Source organism: Aptenodytes patagonicus, chromosome 4, assembly GCF_965638725.1.
Source record: "Aptenodytes patagonicus chromosome 4, bAptPat1.pri.cur, whole genome shotgun sequence".
Classification (NCBI taxonomy): domain Eukaryota; kingdom Metazoa; phylum Chordata; class Aves; order Sphenisciformes; family Spheniscidae; genus Aptenodytes; species Aptenodytes patagonicus.
The window spans coordinates 79,744,472-79,771,974 of record NC_134952.1 but is presented as its reverse complement, the minus strand read 5'-3'; the positions used below and the strand labels follow the sequence as shown (position 1 = coordinate 79,771,974).

General features: G+C 36.4%; 1 protein-coding gene across 1 annotated transcript in view; it reads right to left on the bottom strand.

The window, feature by feature from the left end:
• Positions 1–27,503, bottom strand: part of PRDM5 (PR/SET domain 5) — an 89,845-nt gene that overhangs the window by 1,948 nt on the left and 60,394 nt on the right. Inside the window, exons 14-15 of the mRNA XM_076337677.1 lie at positions 18,198–18,283; positions 3,928–4,032 (exon numbers count right to left, since the gene is read on the bottom strand). Coding sequence (XP_076193792.1) covers positions 3,928–4,032; positions 18,198–18,283 — 191 coding nt within the window. The remainder of the gene's footprint in view (positions 1–3,927; positions 4,033–18,197; positions 18,284–27,503) is intronic.

Genomic DNA, 27,503 nt, shown 5'->3' with positions numbered 1-27,503 from the left:
CCAAGTACCATTTTCTATTCCTCTTCCACAAAACACACAACGTGAACTCATAACATTTATCTAATCATAACCATCATGCTTGCTCACAAGTCTCAACATGTTAAAAGTATCATATACTTGTAAACACAACATGTTTCTTAGAAGCCAGGAAGCCGACCAAGGATATACACACATACAAGATACAGATGTGTTCTGTGTATCTTACACACGCCTCTTCATTTTTAAAGTAAACATCTTATAACACAGTCTTACAGTATATTTTTTTCATTTATAATGCTTATGTAACAACTAGTATAATGTGTCCTGCTGTTCCTTCAAGGCTCTAGCATGTGCTACTACCTAACTTCTTCAGAAAGAACATGGAATGCACAGGATCATTACTTAAAGACGTGATACATCTTGTGCTGTGTTTATGCATAAATGTTTTTGGGGTTTTTTTAAGAGTTTGCTTCATATTTCAATTTTATAAGCAAGACTGACATTTTATAGATTTACAGCCATGCTTGCTAACGTGCATTTGAACTCTAATCAATCTCTTCAAAATGATCAAAGTTTTGATCGAGTAGGGAGGATGGAAAAGACTGACATTTGAAAGTAAGTGTAGGGTCAACTAAAGGCAGAGTGGAGGGAAATACTGTACTGGAAAGAAACCAGGACAGGCAGTACCTGACCTTGCTGCCCCCAAAGAATAATCTGTTGTCTCTGAGGCAACTGAAGTTCAAGTGGCCTTCCAGTAAAAAACAGGCTGGTCTTCAGAAGACAAAAATCTAATATACTAGGAAAAAAAACACATTTTGTATTTCCATATTTCAGTTATTTTCACTTTCCTATGTGATATATACTAGAATTTTCACCTTAAAATGGGAATATTCAATTTCCACTACTATCAGTGGGATGTGAGAGCTCTGAGTCATTAAGTTCTGAAAATCTTTTGTTGACTGGTAAGACACAGAAATAGCCACATAAGTAAACTGTAGCACCTTCATCAAACAGGGTACAAGGATTACTTTTACATGTAGCACAATCCTGTACTGTAACGTCTGTTCCATATGCCTGAGGGAGAGGAGAGTGAGAGAGGAAGAGAAAACATGGCTTTTAGTTCTGATTCTGGAAGAAAATTCTATTTAAAGCAAAAACGCAGTCTAAAAAATTGGTATGTAATAGTTTATATTGGGTGGGGAGAGGTGTATTGTCAAGTGAAGCCTATTCTTGAGCCCATAAAATACACCTTTTTTTTTTCCCCCCAATAGCCAAAAGTTTTTTCTTCAGTTCTTTGGCACTGAAGGCAATTCCTGTTTGTAAGTGCTAATGGTACTAAGAAACAAAGAAAATTCTGACAGCAAACGTTAATATGTTATTTAGAAGAACGAGCTGAATAGTTTCTATGACTGCTTCTAATGCCAGGTGGAAAACAAGACCAAAACCCTCAATAGTCTTAAGACTTTTGTATTTCAGTGTGGTTTCATGTATGATTCCATTTATGAATATGCTAATCGCTGAAAAAATAGCCTGGTTTTCACCTTTAAAAGGATTCTTAGTAGGTCTGGGCATTGGACTTACGGACTTTTCCAATTACTTTAATGAGTAAGGGCATGCCAATAGTATGCCTTCACCCCCTAAAACTTGCAATGGAAACGGGGAAAAAATAATCCAGAAAATAGTAACAAAAACGATTATGAACATGGGAAGCCGTCATGCAAAGTGTTGGAAAGAGAAACCACTTCAGAGAAGTTGACTAAGAAGGAACATGGCACATGTTCAGAAAGCAATGAATAGAATAGCTATTAACCCTTTCTGTTAATGAAAGAACTAAAAGACAGCTATTGAAATTCCATTGCAGTAACCTGACACACTCTCCCCTCCCCAAAATCTCTTTCCACAGTTAAGTATTTGTGGAAGTTGTTGCCATAAATTACCACTCTAGTCATTATAAGAAAAATAATGAGAACATCTACAGCTATCTTTAGCAGGATAAAAAATTGTAGGTGAGAATACTTGAGTGTAAAAAGCAATCTTTAGTATTGGGGAGCCAACAATAAATGTCTCCCATAGGTACATTTTCCTGTAACTGTCCACTACTGGTTTTCCTGTAACTTCGGCTGAAACATCTGGTAACATGCAATGTGCGAGACAGCTCTGGAGGAATGATCTGCTCTGGGTGACATTTACTATGTCCCCAGCATCTGCGGAAGTGGAGTCTAGATGAAACAAGGAGTAACTATAGAAAACAAAACTTTCAACACTCTCCAAGCGTGCATTAAGCAGCAGACCACGGTAGGCACCGGGGCAACTGAAGAGTGTATGAATGAATAGTAGAGGCAACTGCTGTTTATGTCCAAACCCCAAAAAGACAGCAATCTCTGCAGTGTGCAGCTGGCAAAAGGCTAGTGCTGAAGAATAATTTTGGTGAAACGTGGCAGTAATTTAAAGTATAAAAAACAGCTCCAGTAAATGAAGGTACTTAAAGATTCTCAGAGGAAGACTAGGACTAGACACAGATTACAGCTGATTCTAGAAATACTATGATTTGGGATAATCCAGCTCTATCTAATTAATGAGGAAAACTGAAGGAATAGTTGAAGCAGGAAAGTGTGTTTTCATACAGCTCCTATTTTCAATGAAGGAAAGAAAAAAGAATAAAATATAACCACCACCCCAAATTGGTCTGAAGAAGCACACTGTGAATCCAAGACCAGCAAAGCCTGGATCCACAGTGTGGGAAAAATTGCATTTACACTGCAAGCTAGCCAACAGCTGATAAACAGTATAGCAATCTGAAAAAGTTATTGACGGTGATTTGGAATTAGAGAAATCCTCAAGGTACTATCTAGAGCCAGGCTGAGATTATCCCAAAAGAATACAGCAAATCTCCTGACTTGTAGACATCAGCAAAACATTGTAGCTGGAGTTTTTCACTAAATTAATACATTTTATTCTCAATGAAATGTCACCCGATTATTTATTAAAAGCCAGATCAACTAACAGACCCTTGTGACTTTCATGCCAAGTGGTTATTCTAATTTTGCATCTAATTTTAGAAATTTGTGAACAAATTTACAATTGTTCAGGTTGAGCCATCTAGGATATAACTGAAAGCTGGCGGTTCCCTTGTGACTAGTTCATTAAGAGCTAGTATCACAAAACAAAGCACCTATACTAATTCTATACCCTATTCTGATGCCCTTCTCTAAATCTTCGAGCAACAACTTAAATTCTGGCATTTGATAATTCTGAAAGACATTCTTTTCCAACAGTTTCTGCACATTCAGCCTCCCCACCTACCTTCCAAAAGCTGAGAGATACGTTGTATACAGGATGGGGTATGCTGAATGAAAGGTACTTGACAGTGATCTATGAACCGTAATATGATATGCTGCATTTCAGCGCTGCAAGCATACACAGCATCCACGATTTCTTCATTGAACAATAAAAAAAAAAACAAACAACTATGAGCAGATGTTGAAAATATAAGACCAGACTTCACTAAACAGAAATTGGAAATTCTGAATTCATATTCGTGTCATTCAACATCATCAGAAGCATTCGGATGCCCTGTAATGAATTAAATGCCTGTGTATGAATGCCTTTTCCTGTATAAGCTAATCTCCAACTATTAAACTGTCATACAATTTACACGGGAACCCAACCAGCATGACTTTGTAACTTGCAACATCCAAATTGCATTAATAATGGTGAAAATAACTCTTAAGGGATCCAAAACCATAAAACAAAACGGTGTGCAACGCTCTTGGCAACTGAAGAGGGTAAATAAAGTTCCCTGAATGGTCTTTCATTAGTTAGGCAATCAAAGACCGTATGAAGTGTAACTTTTATGCCACAGCCAATAGGTGCAAGACCGTAGCCTCACTGCAATTAAGTCCTGCTGCTGCACTGAAGTCAAGAAGACAAAGGGATAGGTCAACTCACATCACACTGAAACGGCTTCTCTCCGGTGTGGGTTCTCATGTGCTCATCTAGGCCTCGCTTTTGACTGAAAGCCTTGTTACACTCTGAACATTGGTACGGCTTTTCCTGTATGAAATGACAACAGTGAGTGAAAGTGAGTGAAAGTGAGTCAACACAGAGCCCAAGTCATTAAAGGAATGGAATTCCATGCTGGATGGTGCAAGTTTTATATTCTCTCTACGGGATTACAGTCAGTGAAAACAACAGAAAACAACTTTCGAATGATTAAGTGAAAGCTGGGAAAGCTGCGGCCTGACAGTTTCCACTTCAACACCCACTTATGAATTAATTATCTGTTCCAGTCTTTCAAACCCAGCCATTTTGGGAGTCTGTTTTTCGTAATGTGAAAGGTACAGAAACATAAAATTCCAATGTACTTTCCTTTATCCTCCACAAAAGCTTAAAGCATAAAGACAAGTAAGACGTCTATAAAAACCTCAGGTTTGTTAGCACATTTCCAAGCAGGGGAGAGGTGAGGGGAGGAAGTGGCGGTACAAGGAAAGCTTGTGGTAGAGAAAAAACTTATTTTGAAAAGTGGTGACAGAAGGTTAGGTTAATCACATATTCATTGCAGAATCTCAAAAGAAGTGCAGATGGCAACCAAGCCATCTGTATTTTTATTAGAACTATTGGTTAGCAGCTACTGTAATGCATGATGTTATGAAAGTTGCAAGCTCACTGACATCAAATAAATAATTTGAGATATGTATGGAAAACCACTTATATAAATATTTTCTTCTTTGAAGTTCTTCCTTAATATAGAAATTTTTATATAAGGTATAATTCCTCCTTTATTCCACTAAAGTTACAAAAGAACCATATGGAAAACAACATTTAAATAAATTAATTAAGTGTAAAAGTTAGTATTATGGCACTGCACATTGCCTCACTAGAATTTTGATGCTCTAGAGGCACCTTTATTTTGAATCAAACAATTACACTTATTTCACTCTCGTCCTACTTTTTTCTGTGGTCCCTAATTCTGTATTGCTTAAGTTCTAAAGATAGGTATTTTAGGCAACGAAGTAAACATTTTTTACTAAATTAAATTGAAAACAAAGACCGAAAATCAAAAGGCAATAAAAATGCTAAGTCCATGAATTAACAAATAATAGGCAGTAATCTTAACGGTCTTTTGGGAAAGAATGTGGGATCCAAGGATAAGTGAGAAGGAACAACTCAGGTTAGGTGTTGAAGCTACAAAGTGAAAAAATTCTTCAGTTATTGAATTCCTATTCTGAGTACGTAGGGGACAATCAGGTCTCCATATATTGCTGAATCCTGCCAGGATAAACCGTACAAGTAATACAATAGACTATAAATCAGTGTTGTTCTGGGTAAGTCCCAAGCTCGCTCTTTAGGGCGGCTCTTTGCAGGTACAGAGATCTCAGCAGGGGTGAAGACTGGGTTCTTCATTTTGCTCTAGTTGCGATGGACTACCCTCCCATAAGGTTTCCGACAAAAGGCAGCATCACAGACAGAAACATCTCAACTTTTAGCGGCAGGAATCCTCTAGCTCACCAAAACCAGGTCATAAGCTGTGTACATAGGGAAAAGCATTTCTCCAGCAATTTCAATTTCAGATATGAGTAAATCATGACATAAATAAAGTACATTTCAGTATGATGCAAGACAAATCTTTCTACTGACACAGGCTGAGTACACAGTGCCCAGCTGCATATAGTCAAACTGGCCTAAAGGGAAGCCGCTAATGAGCTTTTCTGTGCAAGATTCTCCTTACACATGTTTAGCATCTTTGTGTTTCTTCATCATTATCTGAATTTTGTAGTTTCCATCATTCTTCAGTACAGAGTAAAACATAACAAATCGCCTAAAAAAGATCTGAGCCGATCGTAAAAATAAATAAATAAATAAATAAAAATCACCATCTAGACCAAAAACTTCATGTCATGGGGAATTTTGCTAGACTGACTAAAGACTTCATGGAGCAGGTCTGTAATTTTTAAGGAAATGTACGAATAAGCCATATGAAAAGCAGGTTTCTGCAACACCCCCTTAATTGGTTTTGCATTGTGCTTAACATAAACCATATTTTCTGTGAGTTCTCTGAAAATAGCCTTTCTCTGTGTAGGTTGTTCTACAGAAAGTGCAAAGTAAAGTATATGATGTGTACATCTTAAACACCTATGACAACATTCATTATTGCAAACTGTACCAGGTGTACTTGCTCCCTTTTTATCATCTTGTTCTTCAGGTATCTGAAGAGTTAACTTGATTATGACTATCTTACTCATTTCAGAGTTAAATGGACTTCAGGATTCCATTTTGGAGAAAGAGCCATTCTAAACTCTGGGAAGCTGAAGTCACAAACCTGGGCTGTAATATCTTCCCCAAGGTTATGTTTGGCTATTTGTATTATTCTCTATGTCAAAAAAAAAGGGTACATCTAATCATCCCCTTGGCATTTGTATTCAAATTCACATATGTAGTGCATGAAATGCATCCAAAGCTGTCTTTGATCTAATTTTAGATTCCTTACATCTGTATATTCCAGTGACTTCAGCAGACACAATTCTGATTCACACAGCCCCCTCTCCCCTCTCTCCGCTAAGCTAAGCTGCCCTTCATTCACAGTTGTGTCCATTTCAGTAAAATCAGTAGTGTTGTCCAGAGCAAAACTTGGCCCTAAGTTTCTCTCCAGAAAAAAAAGACTTTGTCAGTTTCGAAGACCACTTCATTCTCAGAGACTCATTTCTTCAAAACAAAACATTCTGTGCTTTTTGTTTTCTCTCTCCCCCTTCTTCCCCTCATATCAAATTTCCATTGCACAATGCTTGGAGAAGGCAACATTTGTAACACGGAAAAGATGATGTTGGCTTGGCATAACCACCACTGCTCTAAACGTGAACAGAAAAAAAAAAAATAGATAAAAACCACAGCAAGAAGTCTGAAAGAAAGCTAATGCCACCACAAAAGGACAACAGGGACCAAGGATGAGATTAGAAGGAAGTTGGACAAAGTTAAAACATCAAGCAAAGGGAAAAACCTGCTAACTGTCAACAAAACGGGAGGTCATTGGGAAGATCATCTAAGTCTGACTTCAGAGGAGTTAGCAACTGCTAGTACTATAAATCTACCCTCTGTTCAAAAAGCATCTGCCAGGCCATGACTATGGTGGCAGCAAAGCCAAAGGATTACATGTGTTTTCTTTTATTGATGATATAAATGAGGAAGGGAGCAGGGAGAGTGAGAGAGACAGGATGCAGCTGATACTGCAGTGATTTAATATTACATTTTTAAGTATACCAGGCATAAATAGAAATATGTAGATCAGGATTTACAACCTTCCCGCCTCTAAACAAAGAAAGGCCGAGGAGAGCCCAAATGGGACCTGGTATTCTGGAAGGTGCTTCGCTCTAAGACTGGTATGCTAACTTAGAAGCTCCCATCTCTCACGATTTTCACTTCACTACGTTGAAACTGAGAGGAATCCAACATTTTAACAACTATGACAAATAAAACAGTGCCTGCAATACACACTTCATCTGTCTGTGGATAGCTGAATCATAAATTACTACCTTGGATTCTATGCAAATTGTGCTTTGCATTAGAAAGACATCAGAACACGACAAATTCTCAAGGCCATTTGACACCACCTTTAACAGATTGATAGAACATGTGTAGAGAGTATCCTGCAACCACGGCAGATGGAAATACTTAAATGCAGAACATTTGAACTGCTAACTGCTGCTGTAGTTGACTGTATCTCCCTTAAGAAATAGAAATACATTATGTATATTAGCTTAGCACTAGTGCATGTGGTTGTTTCTGTAAACCTGGTAAAATTGATTCCACAGGTAAAACATGAATGACTTTGGTAGGAGTATCTCCAAATAACTTTTTAAATCTGAATTTAGAACTATTACGTGAGCTCAACAGCAAGAAGAACATAATCTAGACACTACTATATCCAAAGAAATCATAGCTCAAGATTCAAATAAATAAGAGTTAAGAACAGTTCTAGTAACTCTTTCCAAGGTGGCAGGAGCAAGTTAAAACTGGGCTGAACCCACACTCAGGAGACCTTATTCTTTACTTTTTTGGTTAAAGTAACTTCCTACAATGATTGCAGATTTATACTACTCAGAAAGTGAACTTGTTGACTACAGAAATGTTACTCAATATGTTACTCAACTTTTTAACACCTACGTTTTAATTGACATACAGAATATACTTTAAATCCCAGAGCTATCTAGGATCTAATCCCTCTTATGCTCATTTTTTTAATATCCTACTGAATTCAGCAGATTTACTTCTGATTTACTTCAGAATTTCACATATTGCACAATTCTCCTTGTAGACCATGTTCATACATCTAAGCACACTTTAGAATTACTAGCATCTCGGGGTAAGACATACTGACCATGTTAAGTTTCACACGACTATCAACTTGCTGGATCTGCATTTTCTACATGCTGAAAACTGAACATTCAGAGAAGTTCAGAGAAGCAAGGAAAAGCATATCAGAACTTATATTACTTGTAAACATTTAAACATAATATTATATTACATGTAAACATTTACACTTGTGACACGAGTGTGAAAATTGCCAGACATGAATAATGGTGATGATACAGGACAGAAAAAAAAAAATCTTTTTTCTTCTCTGGAGACATATGAAATTGAGATCTGTATAACAGACAGTCTGGAGGCAAATATGACATATTTTGGAAAAATGAACAGTAAGGCCCAGTACACACATGAAGATTCTTGGTAAAACCTGAATAAGCCTGAAAAGATCTCAACCTAAACTCCTTGGGAAACAGTGGGTATGGAACTTTCCTGTTGTGACAATAAATCTCGCCCAAAAAACACAGAGCTAAAGAAAAATATCAGCTTGTGTTTTCAATAGCAAAATATTTTTAAATATGTAGGTCATCCTTTAGTTCACCTAATTTTTTTTCTTCTTGTTTTTAATTGCTTTCATTATTCTGAAACAAAGAGCTTTCCTTTGCTACCAAAGATTAAGTCTTATAATGCCTACACATGAGATGTAGATACAGTAACACTATCTGCTTTCAAACCTTATGTGCAGAATTTGAAAATATTTGTATTACTCTTAATAAGTATCATTGGCTGCTACATGTATCTGCATTATCACTTGAACACAGGGTTAGTAAAAAAATTGTTTTGAAAAAAACAGCAAGAATGGAAAAACGCAGCCTAGAATGAACAAACATGACCAGCTAGACAACATTAAAAGATACTAGTCAGGCTTGCAGCTACCAAGAGCTGACCTCTCAAACAGAATCCTCGAAATCCTATAGCTTTGCCAGCCTGAAAATGCAGAAAAGATAGTGGTGTTATCTGCTTACAAACCAGGAGGACAGTGACAAATACAGACTTCAGGAAGCATTATCTAAAAGGTACCTCAGGCATTGAGGGAATGAGGTTAAGTTTAAGACACCTGCATATTTCACATAAACCCTTTGCTTTGTGTGTTTTAAACCTTTTCCTAATACCAGTAACACTTTGTTTCAATTATTACTAATTAATAATGTTGATGTGTCCCTCAAACCACACTCAGGAGCTCTTCAGCCAGTTGTACATGGCATGTATCAAAGATGGTGACCAGAACAGGTATCTTCCTATCAAAAACCCCACCTGAATGTAAAATGAAGGTTCAGGGCTACAACAGCCTGAAAAGCATGATCTCAGGGGTCTGGAAAAGAGTCCAACCAGAGGCAGCCTAACACGGGGTTCATGATGCATACCCATAAGCAACCCACAACCTACCTTGTGGCCTCGCTAACAGCAAACTTCTACCAAAAATTATACAGAACAGCGATGCACGAGTAACAGAAGTCCTAGAGAATCAGATGGATCTTTCTGCTTGATCTAGAAACACCCCCCAGATAGTGTCAGACCATGCTGAGGGCCAGGCCAAGCGAGTCGTTCTTTACAAGAAAACCTGTTAGACAGCAGCTGTGGTAATAGACCTTTGAGCCTCAGCAAATTCCAGTGTCAATGCACAGTTTTTTTCCTACATTTAAGAAGAGTGATGGGTAGTTTCACTATCAATGAAGTGGTGACATGCAATGTATTGCCCAATTCTTTTAAAAAGACCAGCTTTCATCTTAATCGAAGGGCTGGGAATTGAGGTACAGTGCAGTAAGACAGACAGTAAAGTGCCTACTGAAACAAGGGTTGCTTATGTAGCTGATGTTTAGTTACATTTCAGCCCTAAAAAAAAAGGCTAAGCTGATTAACGTCAGGAAAAAAACATCGGTGATACTTTCTGCTAGGTCATCACCACTAGCAACACATCCCCTGTTGAGAAGAGAGGCTAAGTCACTTAAGATCACAGATGGTGCGAGTTAATGGAGTCCAGTTTTGTATTTAGTGTGAAAAATGTGCAAGAACAAGATGCTCTCTTAGTAACTGGAAGGTTTTTGGAAGTTAGAGCAAGTGGCTCACCCACAGACAGAGGCCTACTTAAACTATCAGATTTACATTAAATTACTAAAGTAATGTTGACACAGGAAGACAAAGGCTGATGAGAATTTCCAACTCTACAGAAGTAGTAAGGATTTGAATCTTATAATGATTAAAACTCAATAAACAATCACTTTACAAGTACACATTTTCTCACTTGAGAAGTAAAATCCTTTAAAAAATATTTCCAATAACTAAAGCAGGCACAGAAACTTTCCTGTTGAAACAATGGTGAAAGGATTTTGGCCAATTTAAACAAAAAAGTCACTTTTACTAGAAGTGACTGATGTTTTTGTTAGAAAAGTTAATTCAGTTTTGGGGGCTTTGGAAAAAAAAATAATCTGGAATTCTTGCAATAAAATTTGTAATGAGAATAAAAACATGCATCTTCACTGAAATGCCTGCCAGAAGAAAAAAGGTATATTTCTTCAAAAGCCCTAGTATATGCAATTAGTTGGACTTTGCTATACCATTAACTTCCCGTTTTCCACAGTAGTTCTGCCTATTTGCTACCTACAATCTGTAAAGTTTTTCTTTGTTTTTTTTAAACCGCTGAAGTAGTTTCTGCCCCTAAGATTTAATGAAGGAGGGTTTATTTAATCAGCCATGATGAAAATTCAATAGAAGTTGATCTCCTCTTGGAAGAAGAACAGTATCAATATAAAAAACCCCACATTTTCACTCTTGAGGAAAAGATGATCGTCAGTCAACATTACATAAAAAAAGAGTGTGAAAATATAGATGCAGTGGGATTCAAACCTTCCATATTCTGTATACAAACACAGATTCCACAGGCAAGGAAACCACAGCACTGGCAAAGTCATCATCCTCAGACAGATGTTTGGGAACTCACTCATGTCTCACCAATAGGGAAATACAGAGAAAATCTAATATTGAAAAAAATTCAAAAGTGAATCAACACCTCATATTATTTCATTACACACTGTCATGTGCATAGACTATATTTAGTACCCAATGTAATTTTTTTTATTTTTTGGCAATAGCATGGTATGCTGTTTCTAGAACACATGACCTTTTTTAAAACGTTAAGTCCAAAAATTTCCTGGGAAATACAGAACAAGTGAAACTATTTCATAATTGTCAATATTATTCTTCCATTTTATTTTTTTTTTATTATTTCATTTTAATATTCTTTTGGGTTAAAAAAAGACTAGAGGGGGTTGTGTAAAGTTCCAAATGAGTGCCTTGGAAAGACTATTTAAACTCAGGACCTGGATGAGGACAGTTTTCTTCTTGTACTGTCCCAGCAGCAGGCTGAAACACTGACTTGAAGAGAAAACCTCGACAGAAGACTACCTAGCTTCCATACTTATCGTGACTTATACCTATTCCCATGACATTCATAAATAAAACTCAAAATTAACTCAAGGTGGGCTAACTCTCTCACATACTGTCAGGCCTTTAATCCTTAGCTTCTAAGGATATCTTTACACTGAAGTCACTTACGTGACTTCAGCCCATGCAGACACATTCATAAAAGCTTCAGACTAGTACTCTCCTCCACCACTAACAAATTAACTGTGAGATTAAGGAGTTCAAGAGTTGACTTCAATACATATACAATACTCAGGCCACTAGATCACACCAATCCTTGCAATTTTGAGGCTACACCGCTAACATTATCCAAGCTGCCCAGCTTCAAACGGACAAGAAAGAAGACAAAGCTTCCTAAACAGTACTGTGAGTACTGATAGCTTAAGTGTCCAGAAGCTACATAACATCAACTGCAATCTATTGACCAGTTCCATGCAACATATGTATATATATGTATGTATATACATATATATTAAAAAAATATATACACACTGGCCAAGCACTTCAAGTGTAGACAAGTAAAGTTAGTTGCAGAGTTACAAAAATCTGCTTATCACTTAATTTGCTCTACGTCTTACAGTATAATCTCTGAACATCAGGTGTTTTTTTAAACATACTTAAAGACTAATGCATTTTTAATTAGTAGGCACTTATGCATGAAACAAAGAAATGTACCTACTAATACACTGTAATTTCTCTAATTTTTAAATATTACCTCAGAAACGTACAATTTGAGCATTACAGCCAGCAGCCTTCCAACCACCAGAAATCAGATTTTTAAACAAGCTATAAAAATTACATGTATCTGTTATACCTTCAAAAGTATAAATATGAAATATTCAAACCAAGTGATGAAAAAGCATTTGCAAATGGCTTCTACTCTTTCTGTTTTCCTTCACTGCCATGTATTTAACTGAAAGAAACTGTAATAAAACTACCATTTTCAGAAGTAATGAAAACATCAATTTGACATGACAATAACACTGGGCACCTATCAATGATCATATTTCCAAACATTAACAATTATATTGCAGTAACATACAATAATTTCTCTACATGTTTAAGCTCAAACTATGTAATATTATGTCAGGCACTGAATAAAGCCTTAGGAAAGAGCTGAAGTTTAGCGCACTGTGAAGGTTGGAAGTATGCATGTATTTCCTCATATATTTCCTCAAAGCTGATATGGTCTGTAAATTCATTTCAAGAACTTCAATGAGTTCCTCATTTATGTTTTCTTAGGCTGTTATATTTCTTCTTCTTAAGGAAAAAAAAAAAAAAACAAAAACCAAACCATAAACCAAACACACCTACTTTCATAGAAACAAATCAGTACTCAGGTGACATTTTAATATTAGGTGGTTGGTATTTTTTTCTCCTTACATTGTCAGTAGGGGTTTTGGCTTACCTTCTCTGTTTACTCCAGAGTTTGAGCTGACACCTGTGGCCACCCAGGCTGTACTCAGTTTAGCAGCTGCCAGACCTTAATCAACTTTCTACAACGATTTTTCCAGCAGCCCTCCCTGATCCACAGGATCAGGTTTGGCATTTAATCCCACTGGTAAAATATTTCTAGATTTAATCTCTACAATGACATTTTCCTTGTTGAATGTCATATTATTACTTTTAAGCTACTTCACAATTTTTCTGGCCAAAAGACCAGACTCTTTTTTTTTCCAAGATATTTACAAGAATAGCCCTTGAGGAAGGGTGCTATGATTATGTTAATTTCCACATTGCTAGGCTTAGCTGATACAAAAATACCTTCTGGATTTATACATCCTGTTATTTATTCTTTGACTAATTTGCATGCAAGAATAAATTTAAAAATAAAATTATGTGTAGGAAAGGGTAAGAAAAGAAATAGCCAACATCCTTACAATCTTTTGAAAAGTCAACACATCAGATGCCTGAAGAGAGAAATTTCAAGTGTGACTTCCTCGCTCTTCTTGTTCTTAGAACTGACAAAAATAAACATTGGCAAACACACTACATTTTTTCTTTCCTAATCTTTAGTTTTGTCTTTGTTTAAATAGCCTAGGATCACAGAACAAGTTATAGTGAATTAGTATCGTGCTGAGGAGTTTCAAGCTATTTCTACACAGGTATAATCTTTCTTCACTGGAAAAGTTCTTACATAGTACAGTTAGAATACATCTCCTTTAGTGTTTATATTCAGATCAGGTGTGTGCTTTTGAAGCACACTTCCCAAACGTCCCCCGTTACTGTGCTTTGGTGCACACTTCCAAAATGTTTTGGACTGCATGACCTGGATTCCTTTTGGAAGAAATTAAACCAGAAGGTTTAATGCATTCCAGAGAGTGCTATTGTGCATTCAGTCCATAGGACCAGACTACACATAATCTGCAGTAAAATCCTTGAAACACATACAAGATAAACATCAGGTCCTCAGCACCAACTGTTTCACTTTACATACCTACTCCTGCATTGCACTACTTGTTAACATACACAGTCTCTGATTTCCAGAATGAAGAATTGACCACGACTACCCTGAGCACCAGAGAGGTGCTGTACAATGTGACTGCGTGCATTCACTTCAAAGACGACTTACACGTGAATAGCTCAGAATTTTCAGTTCAACTTATATTGCTCTTGGTTAAAGATCTGAAATGCTCAAAGCTAGAAATTTAACTATCAGTACTACAAACAAACATGTTAGGCTATCAACCTCGTACAGTAAAACCATCTTAATATCCGTAACTCTTAATCAACTCTACAAAACGGAGTAAAGAGAGAATCTGACTAAATGAGCAAGAGTACTGGAGAAATCCCACCTTTTTCTCCAGCAAGTAGCATGAACCTACTTGAGAATGAAATGGTAGGAAAGAGGAAAAGAGAGAACACCTCAGGCAGTAACGACAGACCTGCCTGGTCTTAAAGTACGCGGCAGAAGCTGTCAAGAGTTCTGCCTCTCAGACAGCGCACAGATTTCAGCTTTGCTAGCATCCCTGTGTTCAGAGAAACCTCGAGGCAGGTGATCTTGATATTACAAAACTATTATCTAACCTACATACTAAACAGCTGTTTTCTCTACTAAAAGGGGTTGGTTGGTTTGTTTCCTGGATAATATTTTTCTAGATTTTTTTTTCTCTCAACACACTACTGACTTAAAAATCATGCATAAACACCACCAAACACACAAGGATCAACCACTACATTCCTGACAGGTACCAACCTACTACAAACATTAAATAAATCTTCATATTCTTGCCAAGCACACAAGTGCTCTTGTAAATAATGGCCTCTTCTCAGTTTACCTCTCAGTATTTTCTCTCTCCCTCTTCCTCCTTACTCCTTCCAAATACCCAAACTCCCTTCACCACTCTGTTCTCTTTCACTTACGTCTGAATCACACCACCTAAAATACATATTTATTCCCCTATACCTGTACTAATATTTACTTATCTGAACAATTAAACTACAGCTTATTATCCTACAGTACTGCATGGATAATGTTCTGCAGAAGAACAGACTCAGCGTATCCACTCCTTCGGACTTTAAAATCAGGGAAAGTTCATAATGAGCTTTGCTTTCTGTTCTATTGTTTTTATTAATACTACTTGTCAACTTTTTTTTTTCCTCCTAAGACTAAAATTTTTAGCTATCCAGTTCTATTTAGGTATTGAATAAGATGCTGAAGTGTGAGGAAGAGGGAAACTTGGGAGAAGCAAGGTTATAGTAACAGACTTCAGTTTTCAAAATAAGCTAGTAATGTTAATGTTATCAACATTGATTCTTATTACCTCGAAGTAAGAAATATTTATTTGGGGATAAATGAATATATAATGCCATTCATATACGAATGAGCTTCACTGTGAAGCTTCGTAATAGGAGTAGCATATAAACAGCGTAACAGCAAAAAGAATCAAAACCCCAAACCAAGGTCTAAAAACGCCATGTTGTGCCTGCATATTTTAGTCCTCTAGTATAACTGTAAAGATTCCCAGTAGTCTGCTTAGTACACTCACACACACAAAAAGAAAACCCTGAAAATATGACCTGTTCAGATCTAGATGATCATGACATCTCAAGTATATGGAAACACTCGTATCACATTTGGTGTGAACTGAGTTCCTTCTTTCTGTAAAAATGGTATTTTCACTACATGATACATTTTCTGAGACATTTTAAATCAAATTTTATTGCGTTCTTAGTGCAATACAAAGTCTGTCTAATTATGACGTCCACATATATTAAAAAGAAATCTCCACTCTGTAAAATCTATTTTCCTAACTCTTCCCTTTCCTATTAGCTAAATAGCAAACACTGGTTGAATTGTTCTTCTGTCATTCATAAGCAGTGTTCGAATTACTTTCTTTTTCCTCCTGTTTCAACATTAATGTGAAGTCCTCAGTTTGTCTTTCAGTCCAATTTTATAGAAGCATTTTGGAGCCAGCCTGCAAATTTCAACGTTGTTTTTTTGGGGTTTTTTTTTGCTTACATGTAAGAGAGGCAAAATATGATGACGTATAGGAATATACGTAAGCAACAAGTTACGTAGAAGAGGTAGTAGCAGGCAGCCAAACAACAATAAAATAGCAAATTCTCTACTAAGGTGCATAATTATGTTTCAGAGCATAGCTAAGAGCAAGAAACACCCCAAGAAAGTACACTCAGCTAAAGAGCAACTGTAAGTTTTCCATTCAGTGCAGTTAAAAATCTCTACTTCAAAATGACTTTTTTTTTTTTAATTGTTAACATAATATATCCGAGTGCTTTATTACCTGCACTGTGCGGGTAATCAGGACTGATGTATACAACTATCAAAAAAATACACAATTATCAAGAAAAAATGCACAGCTTTCCTCCACTGAAGTACTGCATTTTCTAAGACTGTAGGCTACGCAATCCTGCTGTAAATAACTGCTATCAGTTAATTTACAGCTTTTAAGCAATGAAAATAACGTTTGTAAAGTTCTCTTACCTCACTCACGAGCATGCATTTTGGAAGAAATCATCACTTGGTATAAATCACTATAGTCAACAGAGAGAGATCATTACAGGCTCTAAAGGCCTATTCTCATTCTTTTTTTCTCTATTTTTTTTCTACGGAGGCTGAGGGGTTTGTTGTTTTTACTCAAACTGTATGACAAATCAAGAAAAAATTAGAATTGGCACTATTTCAGAGCTGGTCTTGTTTACCATTCTTCCCACTCACAGCCATGTAGAACATATATGGTAATGAAATTTCTCCTGGTGCAAAAACAGTAATATGGGACAGTAACAACAGAAAAGATTTTATAGCACTTCTTGAAGTGATTTAACAGCTGTAAAGAAGGAGAAACAACTAACAACATGGGACTAGACTGCTCCCAGTGAACCACCAGGAAGCATTGCACAAACTACTAGTAACTTCTAAAGTAAAGTTTGGGGCACACGAGCTAAAACTTTATCTAGGACCTCCAGTTAATACCCTCAAGACCTAGGTAGAATGGCAGAAAATTGAACAAACAGTTTTGATCTTATCTTTACTCATTTAGAAAGTTAGCCTGTGCGCAGATTTACATATGGAGACTACTAACTTAACTATCACCCTCCCTATTTCCTAATAGAACTTTCTTGGTTTGGCCTCAAGGCTGCCTTGACTTCTGTAAGCAGTAACAGATCCCAAGGGATTACTAGAAAAGCTACAGTTTACTTCTAACTTTTTGTTTGCTTTCTGATGGTGGATGGGGAGGCCAGAGGCAGGTAGTATATGGAATGCTAGACCAGTTTAACTTCACCTGGAGATCTCCCTTTACTAAGGGAATTCACATCTGGCTGTTTGAAGACAGCTCTCCATCTCTTTGCTGGCTGAGTGGGGCCAAGATCTCACCTTTGTCCTCTAATAAATATACATACGTGACAAGACTTCTCCCTAAAACAGGGAACCTTTGTGCTAACTGAGACTCAAGGTTCAAAAATAATCTTGGAGACATCTGCAACTTGCCTTTTATTTTGCTTTCAGTTAAATAAAGTCTTTTTGCAGATTAATATTTGTCATCAGTTAGTAAAGTACAGTCTCTACAAAAACTCAGTGACTGGATTTTAAGGAGACAGTAAGAATCAAAGCACTGGATATTGAAGTTTCAAGAACAGTGAAGCCTTTACAGAATTGTTTACTCAGTAAACAATCACAAACGTTAATTTATAGCTATAAATAACCACAGGTTAAAGGAAGACATTAGTACTGCTATTATATCAACATATAAGAAATTGAACACAGAAAAAATAGAAGGTCAGTAAGGGAGTCATAATTAGAATTTAACAGTTAATGACAAATCTTTGCCTCCTACTTTGACAAGTATAAAATATCTTGGTTGGTATAGCCTAATCTCTACACAAACAGTAATTATTTACTTTTTGCCACACGCAGTTCTTAAGACAATCCTCAAGTATCCATAAAAACTAAGCTACGCTTACCGTTGTGTGGGACTTACCCTAGTGTGAGTGCGAATATGCATCTTCAATCCATCATTCTTGCTGAAAGCTTTGTCACAGTAAGGACACTGGTAAGGACGCTCACCTGAAAACAAGAAAAGCATTAGAATCCATAAATATGGCCTCAGCATATGAAGGCCTTGCAGCATGGTTATTTGTCAAACAGAAATACTTCTTTTTTCTGGCCTTTTCTTTACACTCAGTTCAAAAAAAGAAGATATCTAAGCATTAGGAAAATTACAAATAAAGGTCCACCTGAGCAGGATGCAGGACTACATCAAAATACTACTCTCTGCTGCTTGGTTTTGTTCCAGCAATGTATCACACAGAGAGCCTTGGGGGGGGGGGGGGGGGGGGGGAGGAAGCCGGGGGGTGGGCAGGGGGAGAAAACACCTACTGCCCTTGCCCAAACCACATTCTACAGTGACTTACACATGGTCACTTTTATGTTTAGGTATTAACTGCTCCCAAATATTTCTTCTATTTCACATCTGGTCATTTTTAGAGCCCTCTGGGTGTCAGAATCCCAATGAAATATAAAACCTACTCTTTTTTAATGCTGTATCTGAAGTAACCGTTAGAAGCTAGTTAATCAAAAGTTTCTGCAATTTTTGTGTCGCAATTTATGATTGAAATGGAAGCAGAAGGATCTTGGCATGTCCCTTGCAGCATCCCATATCTTAAAGGTATTTAGTTTAATGCTCCATTAAACTAGTATCATTTAGCATCGATCTTCCCAAACTCACATTAGTGTAATGTGGATACTGAGCTATTCAGAATCAGAGTGAAGAGTTTCTAAGCTAGCTCCATTATTTGGAAGAAGTGATAAAGCTTTGTAATTTCCCAAGGGCATTTTAATTTTTAACTCTTTAGGCAACGCACTGGAATCTGAGTTGATTGCCTCCTCTCTCTGTACACAAGGCTTTAAGAGCAAATACCAGGTTGTTTCTAATACAAAGCCACAGTTCAACAAATTAAGATATGATAACTATTTTTCTATTCACAAAATGGAATTGTTTCTACACAATCATAATGCTGAAGGTGTAACAAACTTTTATTTGAAAATACAAGTTAAGCAAAGCCTATTCTAAGTCAATGCACAGCTTTCCGCTTGTGAAAGAATCTTCGCATGTATAGAGAGATTTAACATAGTCCAAATGTCACTCATTAGCACTCATAGTCAATCCTGGAAAATAGGTAAGAAAGATTAACTACATTTTACAGTTCAAAAAAAGAAAAAATCAGACCTATTTCACTGATATGCCAAAGATCAGAGTGTAAGAGAGTGGCAAGTAACAGAGAGAAGTATTCAAAGCTCCACAGTCCCTAATAACAGGGATATTCATCTTGACTTGGAGAAGGGAAGCCTCATCCCTCTTCTCATCTTTTCTCCGCATGTGTTCCTCCATGGTTGCTCAGAGGGAAGATACTGGATGTTTTCTTTCTCGGGAACAAGATGTCAAAGGATCACAAAAAGTATATAATGGAGACAGCTTACAGAAACAGCTCTTCAGAAGGACTGATTGTGAATACAGTACAGCTGATCAACTGATAGTCACTGTGGTACATAAAATCTCCATATAGTCATAGGTTGTGTAAAGATTTGAGGGCAGCTGACATTAGATGATTATTTAAGTGAGGGGATTAAAAAAACCCACCTCTTTAGTAGGTAAGACTATTCTGTTCTTTTCTGTCTTTTATTTCTGTTTAGGTAACTCTGTAATAACAGCAGCAAAAAACTGTGTAGCAAAGTACTTGTGAAATACAAGAATTTTTCTCTCTTGTATTCTGCCATCTCTCAGAAAGCACAATTGTGTGAATTTGGCTTTTTTTTTTTTTAGGATGATGACAACAATCACTGTGTTATAGCTGTGTTTGCACTGAACAGTTTGAAATATGATACTCTCTCTCATGACCCTTGATGTCTTTAATCCATGCCTCCGAAATTCAAACACTCCAACAGTTGTCAGTACTCAAATATTTAATTAATTCAGCCGACGTTTTTATGTTTTACGGCTTCTGAATGTAGAAGTTAAAGCTTTCAGCAGTTTGTAAGCAGATGAGCATTGACAGGTAGGAGTTGTAGCCCTCCTCCCTCTCTCCCCCCATCCCCGAGTCTCTTTAAAGAGAAAGAGTTTTGCTTTCAAAGGATGGTTTTGAGTTTGTCTGAAATGGATTAACAGTGTCCTTCAGAGATTAACCATGGAGACCACGGTACTTGATGAGTAAGGCCTTAAGAGCTTTCAGCAGATGCCAGTAGAGGGCAACAGTATGACTTCATATCAACATGCTACACCTGAAAAAGACTGGCTTCAAGCAGCTGTTATGTACTGTAGATTTTCAAAAATCTCCACTGTTCCAAAAAATCAAGTTTACTATGTAACACGGACTGCGAGCTCTGACTCGACACTGATGCTTGGTGACATCCTATTTTTCTAAATTATATAAACAACTTCTCATGCACTTGTGTCATTACTAATTGTCAGTAAAACAGCTTAAAAGATAACTCCAAGTAATTTTACTGCTGCTCTTATTTTTTATGTTATTTTCTTTCACCTAATCTTTGTAGCCTGTATGCCCAAAATATATACAAGTGCCCTTGTGCTTACATAAGCAACTGTCTCCCTGTGCATACACATCTTTTAAATGTGTCACTCATCTTCTACCTCAAAGAGTTTTAGGATTTTACAAAATTAACTGTGGGCCACTTAAAGCAAATCTGTGCTTGCAACAGCCAAGTTTCTTACAGTAAATTTCTTAGTCTCTCTGTAACCAGTCTAAAGACGAGTTTGTGCCACTGTGTAAGAAATATATGGATATTTATAATTGTTTTTAATAAAAAATAACTTGTATTTTAAAATTATTTGATCTATGAACAAGAGTAAGATTCCCCTCATTTGACATCAGCCATGTGAAAATATTATGTTGTTCTGAATCCCAGTGAAATTAAGGATAAAAAAGTTAGGATGAATTGCTCTCTGGAAGGGGCCTAACTTTGTTGCCTGTCTGAGAACTGAATGAACTGCCCTGGGTCAATGCATCTTTTTGTCTATTTACTGTATCAGGAGCCTAGGCAACTAATTCAGATTAGATGTCTGAATTTACGGACAGCAGATTTTGGCAACATTATTACAATCCTACTTATTAACTTCTCTATCTCTGGTAAAAATTAACTTCCCTCCTTGCTTCAGAACTAGACTAGGCAAACATTATTTGAGTTACCAGTCAGTTGCTCGTAAAAATGATCCCAGTAACAGATTCATCAGTGAGAGGACTGGGAAAGCAGCTGTTCCCCAAGGGAAGTCTTACACTGTCTATCCCGCTTTAAGTCCTGTAAGATAAATAGGAGCAGTGGATCCTTTCTCTAATACTGTGAGATGCAAATGGCATAAGATGACAACAGAGAAAAAACAGATTTGAAATAATGAATGCTAAATATATTCCTCCCACACATGAAGGTTTGCTGAAGTGCAATGTTTCATACAGAACTATTGCAAGTGTCCACAAATGAGAGGGTTTTTGTGCTTCGGCAAAGTTTAGAATTGTCACTAAGAAAAACTGGATAGCAAGTGCGATGTGATAAAAGCTCCTGGGAAGGTGACATTATCCATCAGTGCTTTCACATTTGTCTGCAATCAAGCAAAGACCACCAAAAATCAATTACAAGCATTGGAATATTAAACAAGCTTCAGATCAACTAATGCACAATAAATACTTGGAGATTTCCAGATGTAAAACTTCTCTGATCAGAAAAGGAATGGATCTGTTACGAGGAGATTAAAAGCAAGAATGACTAAGACAAGCAAATGAAATGGTGTTGCAAGTCATGTATCTCTATCTATTTGTCGTCCTCACAAAAAGGAGTTACTAAGCATCAAAATGAAAGCAAGCTATTTCGCCTATGACAAACTAAATTTCTTCTTGGATTTACTGCTAGAAGCATACTTATGAGATGTGGTGTCAATGTGTGATAACATTATACTAAGAGGGGGTGCACCGTAGGTAAAGGTGTTGATGCTGATTAACAATTATGCCATTTGCACTCTGCATTTTTATATAAATCTATTTTTATATATAAATATATGTAAAATATAGAAATATCTTTATGTTTGGAGGCAATGATAAATCCTTACCAGGGGTATTATACTGAAGTAAATCAGTGCACCATTTTTTTTACTATAATGCCTGTTCACTGCAGTCAGTAGTAGAGTAGGTTTTCAAAGGTATTATTTCACAAAGTGAGGGTGGTTGGTTTGGGAGGTTTTTTATTTAATTTATATAAAAAAATATGGATAATGTGAGGGAAAAAAATCTTTTACCTTCCAAATACACTACCAAGCCTTAATCCTAACACTTCACATTTGGAAAATATCTGAAAAAAGGCCTGACCTTCTGTGTTATTATTTGCAACTCCACCATTAAACCACAACTCAGACTACAATCTGCACTTTTCACTAAAACATTTCACCAGGCTTTCTGCTATAGTACAGTATCAAAATCCAGTAGGCATATTAAATACATCTTAATTTGACAGCTTGTCCAGTCAACATGCCCAGAAGTAATGTTGTGAATGCAGCAATAACTAAGAGCAATTTCTATCATTAAAATAGCAAAACATTCAACTAAGACAGACGTAATAAATGCTATGTTTACCCTCGAGTTACAGCTGACTGTCATGTCCCTGCTGTTCAAGAACAAACTGCTCAACACATTAATGGCACTTCTGTACAAATAACCCCAAATAAATAATCCTTGGATAAATTGCAGTGGATTTAATATAATTCAAAGTCTAGACATTCTACTTTCAGGTTTTGTATGAATAAAAACAAAGCTTTTAACATAATAAAAATAAATTTAACCCTAATACAAGGATTACAAAAAACAATTCCATGATTGAAAACCATATGGGATTTTGATCTGAAAACATGTCATGATAGAATTGATATCTTTTTTCCTCAACCGTGTACATCTCTAGCTTGAGATCACAGTACCTACTGGACCTTAATGTAGCATAAAAAGTTAAACACCAGATTCGTCCATTTCACTGCAACTCAGGATGGACAGTTTCCTATGAGACATCTGCAGTCAAAGGTGCCGTAAGGCAGTATTTACAGTGAGTTTAGCACCCAGATTTCCCAAACTCAGATACCCCTGGGAGCAAAACAATTAAGAAACAAAACTAAATGCACATTAGTTCTTCAAGATTTCAGTGGCTACAGCTAGACATTTAATCAAGACTTTGAGACATAATAATTCAAATTAGTCGTATGTGTTGCTATTTTCATACTCTATTTTGTATTCCCTGTAGTCAATTTAGCCACAAAAAAAGCTATTTACAAAATCAGGCAGAGACCTGATATAAACACCAATGTTAGTGATTACTTTGAAACAATGACCTCAAGTAAGATCAAACAAACATGTACTTTGCAGGTGACAAATATATTCCCATCAAATGAGACAAATGAAACATGCAACAAAGAAATAGTCCTGATCTGAAGAGACTGTAACAGAAGTGGCTGAAGAGACCAGAAAAGCAAAAAAGAGAAACAGAGGCACAGAGAAGATGGTCAACAGCATGCAAAAGTATGCATTTGATGAACTATTACATTCAGTTTTGGAAGCAGCCTCATAGAGCTCTTTCAAACCATATATGGGCATTACTTCTATTTAATTCTGTTAAATTTAGTCATATTTACCATCCCCATTCCCATGCGGCTTGCTTGGTCACTTGTATGCAATTCTCAGGTGTGTATGTTAGCCTTCATGTACAAATTCCCTGGCTTTCTGTTTTAATGGGAACTAAACCGCTGTATTAAGGAATGGAGAATTTGAATTATACAGCGAAATTATCAAGGGTTTTTTTTATACTTTTTAATATGTCTATGCTTGGTCAGTTGGGGTATTCAGCACCACTGGTCTAGATCAACACTCACTAACATCAGAAAGACTTATGACAGGTTGCGCTGAACATCTGATCATGTGTAGTGTATGTAACTTAAAAAGAATTGTTTTCTTCAGTTTGCTTTAAAAAATTAACAACAAATTATGGCAATGTGGTCCCTCAGAATCTTCCATAGACCATTTACCATCTTCTAAATATAGCTCCTTTTCAGATATTGAACCATATATTATAAGGATTAGAAGATTTTTTTCTTAAATATATATACATGTATCTGAGTGTATTATTTCAAAATGTCAATTTTCAGAACAATTATGGTAAAGTATAATCCTTTTTAAAGGTCTAACTTAAGACTGAGTAGGGGAGAGGGGAAGAAGGCAGACTCCACCATCGCCCAACTGTGGTGGAAAGAAGGCAGTTCACCTGGGGAGGAATCGGGAGGCAAGGGGGCCATCTGGATCACACATGCAACACTCCATACCAGGTGATCAACAGGGCAGCCCAGAATGGGAATTGCAAGAGGGCTTTTTTAGTCAGAGATAATCTGGGGTGATGACAGCATTCAACAGCAAGTAAGGATGGGCAAAAGGTTAACGGATATAACAAAATTATAATCTGTGACATATGCTTTAGAACATTATCTGTTCATATAGAGCACTTGACAGCTTTACACATTTATCCTCAGCTGCTGTTGCTCTGTATACGGTGTTCCCATCAAATGAAAAAGGAAGTTTGTGTCCTTAATGGTACAGAATTCAGTTAATGTATCATACAAATACGTACACACAGACAAAGAAACCTAAGATACACAGAACTGAATTTCTCCCACGTGAAAGGAACTTCATTGGGAATTAAAAGTTAAGTTAAATAGGAACTCAAGGAACCAAATTATTTCAACAGAACTTAAATTGGAAAATGCCAGAAAACCAATTATTGAATGAAGATTAAATATTCACACTTTAAGAAAACATTCACTAAATTTCACCACCTTGGTGTTGTACAGCACGTCAAATAGCCCTTGAGAAGACAAACATTTCTTCAAAATAATAAATTTCCTCTTGTGTAGAGGTGGCAGTTTTCTAGATACCGAGTAGCATTTTCAAAAGCATTTAATACCCTAGGTCTCTTAAGCATTTTTATAATTTTGACCAGGGATTCTAGGAAGGGAAAAAAACGGGAGAGTAATCAAGAAGCTTGGCCAACTGCAGCAGCTAGCTGCTCTCTTTACGACGCCTGGACTAGTCTTAATCTGGACTAGACAATAAAAACAGTGATCTGGCCTATACAAAATTCTGGCCTGCCTGATTTTCAACCATTAAACACTCAAAATTTAGCACTTTAGAAGGTAAAGAAGTACCCACACAGGAATAGCTTTCTCATGCCAAGAACCAGACAACTTCATGATTTCAAAGGTAAAATACTTGTGGACATCAGCTGAGACAAGACCCAGAAACACCAAATATACATGTAATTCTACACTCTCAGTCAGCCAGATAAAGAAAGGGATAGCTCTTTGACTGCTCTGAGGAGAACAGTCCTGTTGCCTGGGAGAAATAGAAAAACAGTACTCAGGTATGGGTCAATTAGAGTAATTTCTTACACATCCTTCATTTTAACCAACATTCAAACTTGGCAGACCCTGAAGACAAAAGATAAAATATTTCTGCTTTTTTTTTTCTTCACCAATGATTAACAACACTAAGCCCGTGTATTTGTGAATGCTTTCTAACCAAGCTCCAATACTTGTGTATTTTCCAGGCACAAGGGAGAACCAGAATTGCTTTTATGTAAGTCAACCAAATGCATTTCCCATTCACTAAAAATGGACACATATTTAATAAGAAAAAAAAAACTCGAATGCTATTCTTTTCAAAATAAGGGAAAACCAGATTGCTTTAACCGTTTTTTTTCTATTAATACTCTTTCTTTAAGTACTTAGCCATGTCTTATTCTTTGAAGCACAGAAGCGGTATTTTCACAGCTGAGAAGGTTTGTTTTCTGCAAAGTTTTGGGTTTATTCAGAGAATTCAGATTACCTGTAGTTAAGACCAATAGTCAAAATGTTTGTCCTATCTGGTCGATAAAAATTCTCACAATACAATTGAGGTTTTAGCTATTTGTAACTAAATGAATATGAAGACTAGTAAAGGGCCCTACAAAATAAGGCTATCTGAATCTGTACAGTAAAGCATGAAATAACTACCATTATTACTTACAGACTCTCATCAGTTCGACAGTGGTATTAAGATTTTAGTCACCAAAAAAACCCCGACACACTTACTTTAAAGAATAAAACAGTTTCATTCTTTGCATCTATCAGTAGAATTAAGCAATTTGGTTTCCCTATGAATGGAGCATTAACATCTATGACTTCAGTGAACCCAATGGTCAACCAAATCTTTTAAAGTAGATGCATTAATCAATCAGTAATTCATTTGATCTAAAGATGTCACTAGCATTCAAATAATCTATCCCTTATAAGAACGTTTCTTCATTCATGGAAGCAGACAACAAGAAGCTGACAGCTGCATGAAACTTTACAGGTACTTTTAAAGATTTAACTGTTGTCTGGAGATAAATAGGACAATGATGTATAAACTGAAAGGTTTAGAAATGCAGAATCCTTACCTTTGAGGCCTTCTGCAAGCTCCTTTTTAAATTCAGTAGATAAAAGAGAGATCATTTATAAGTTATTGAATAGAAACAACCTATCTGTAGACATCTGCAAGCTGTTCACTGACTAGATACAGATACATTTTTTCACATACTTCATTGTGATATGAGAGGAAGTTCCTTCAAGCTACCCTTTTATCTTTTTTTTAATGTAAGAAAATATAAATTACTTATAAGGTAAATTTGCCAGAAGATTTGCTAGAATGAGGATCCTGGCTGTACATTATTTCTTATGTACATGAACAAACAGTTGCCTGTTTAGCTATAAAAACTTTGGAGACATATTTTACACAGTAATAAACAAGAGTTATACTGTAGTTCAACTCATTACTTCCTTCAACTACTTTGAAGTCTTTTATGTTCGTAGATGATTGAACTACTGTTAATAACCAAAGATTTTTATTATAACTCCACAATTAATATTTTGCTTGGTTACTTAGGAATTTTTACATGAAAGTGCAAAATTTGGACCTAGATGTTTATATAGTCGGACCTTAAATATGACTTTAAATATGCTCAAATGCCTAGTTAATCAAATCGTAGAAATGTGACTACAGTGGCAAAGTTAGGACCATAACATCAGGCTCTCAATGCAGAGGATGAGAGACATCTCAAGAAGGCAATCGGCACCTAAAGTTATAGGGGACAAGTATGATGAAATGTTTTCACGAGCTTATAAAACAGTCTTTAATTATGGAAATGGAAATTGAAAAGGTAAGCTTAATTGCGTTGA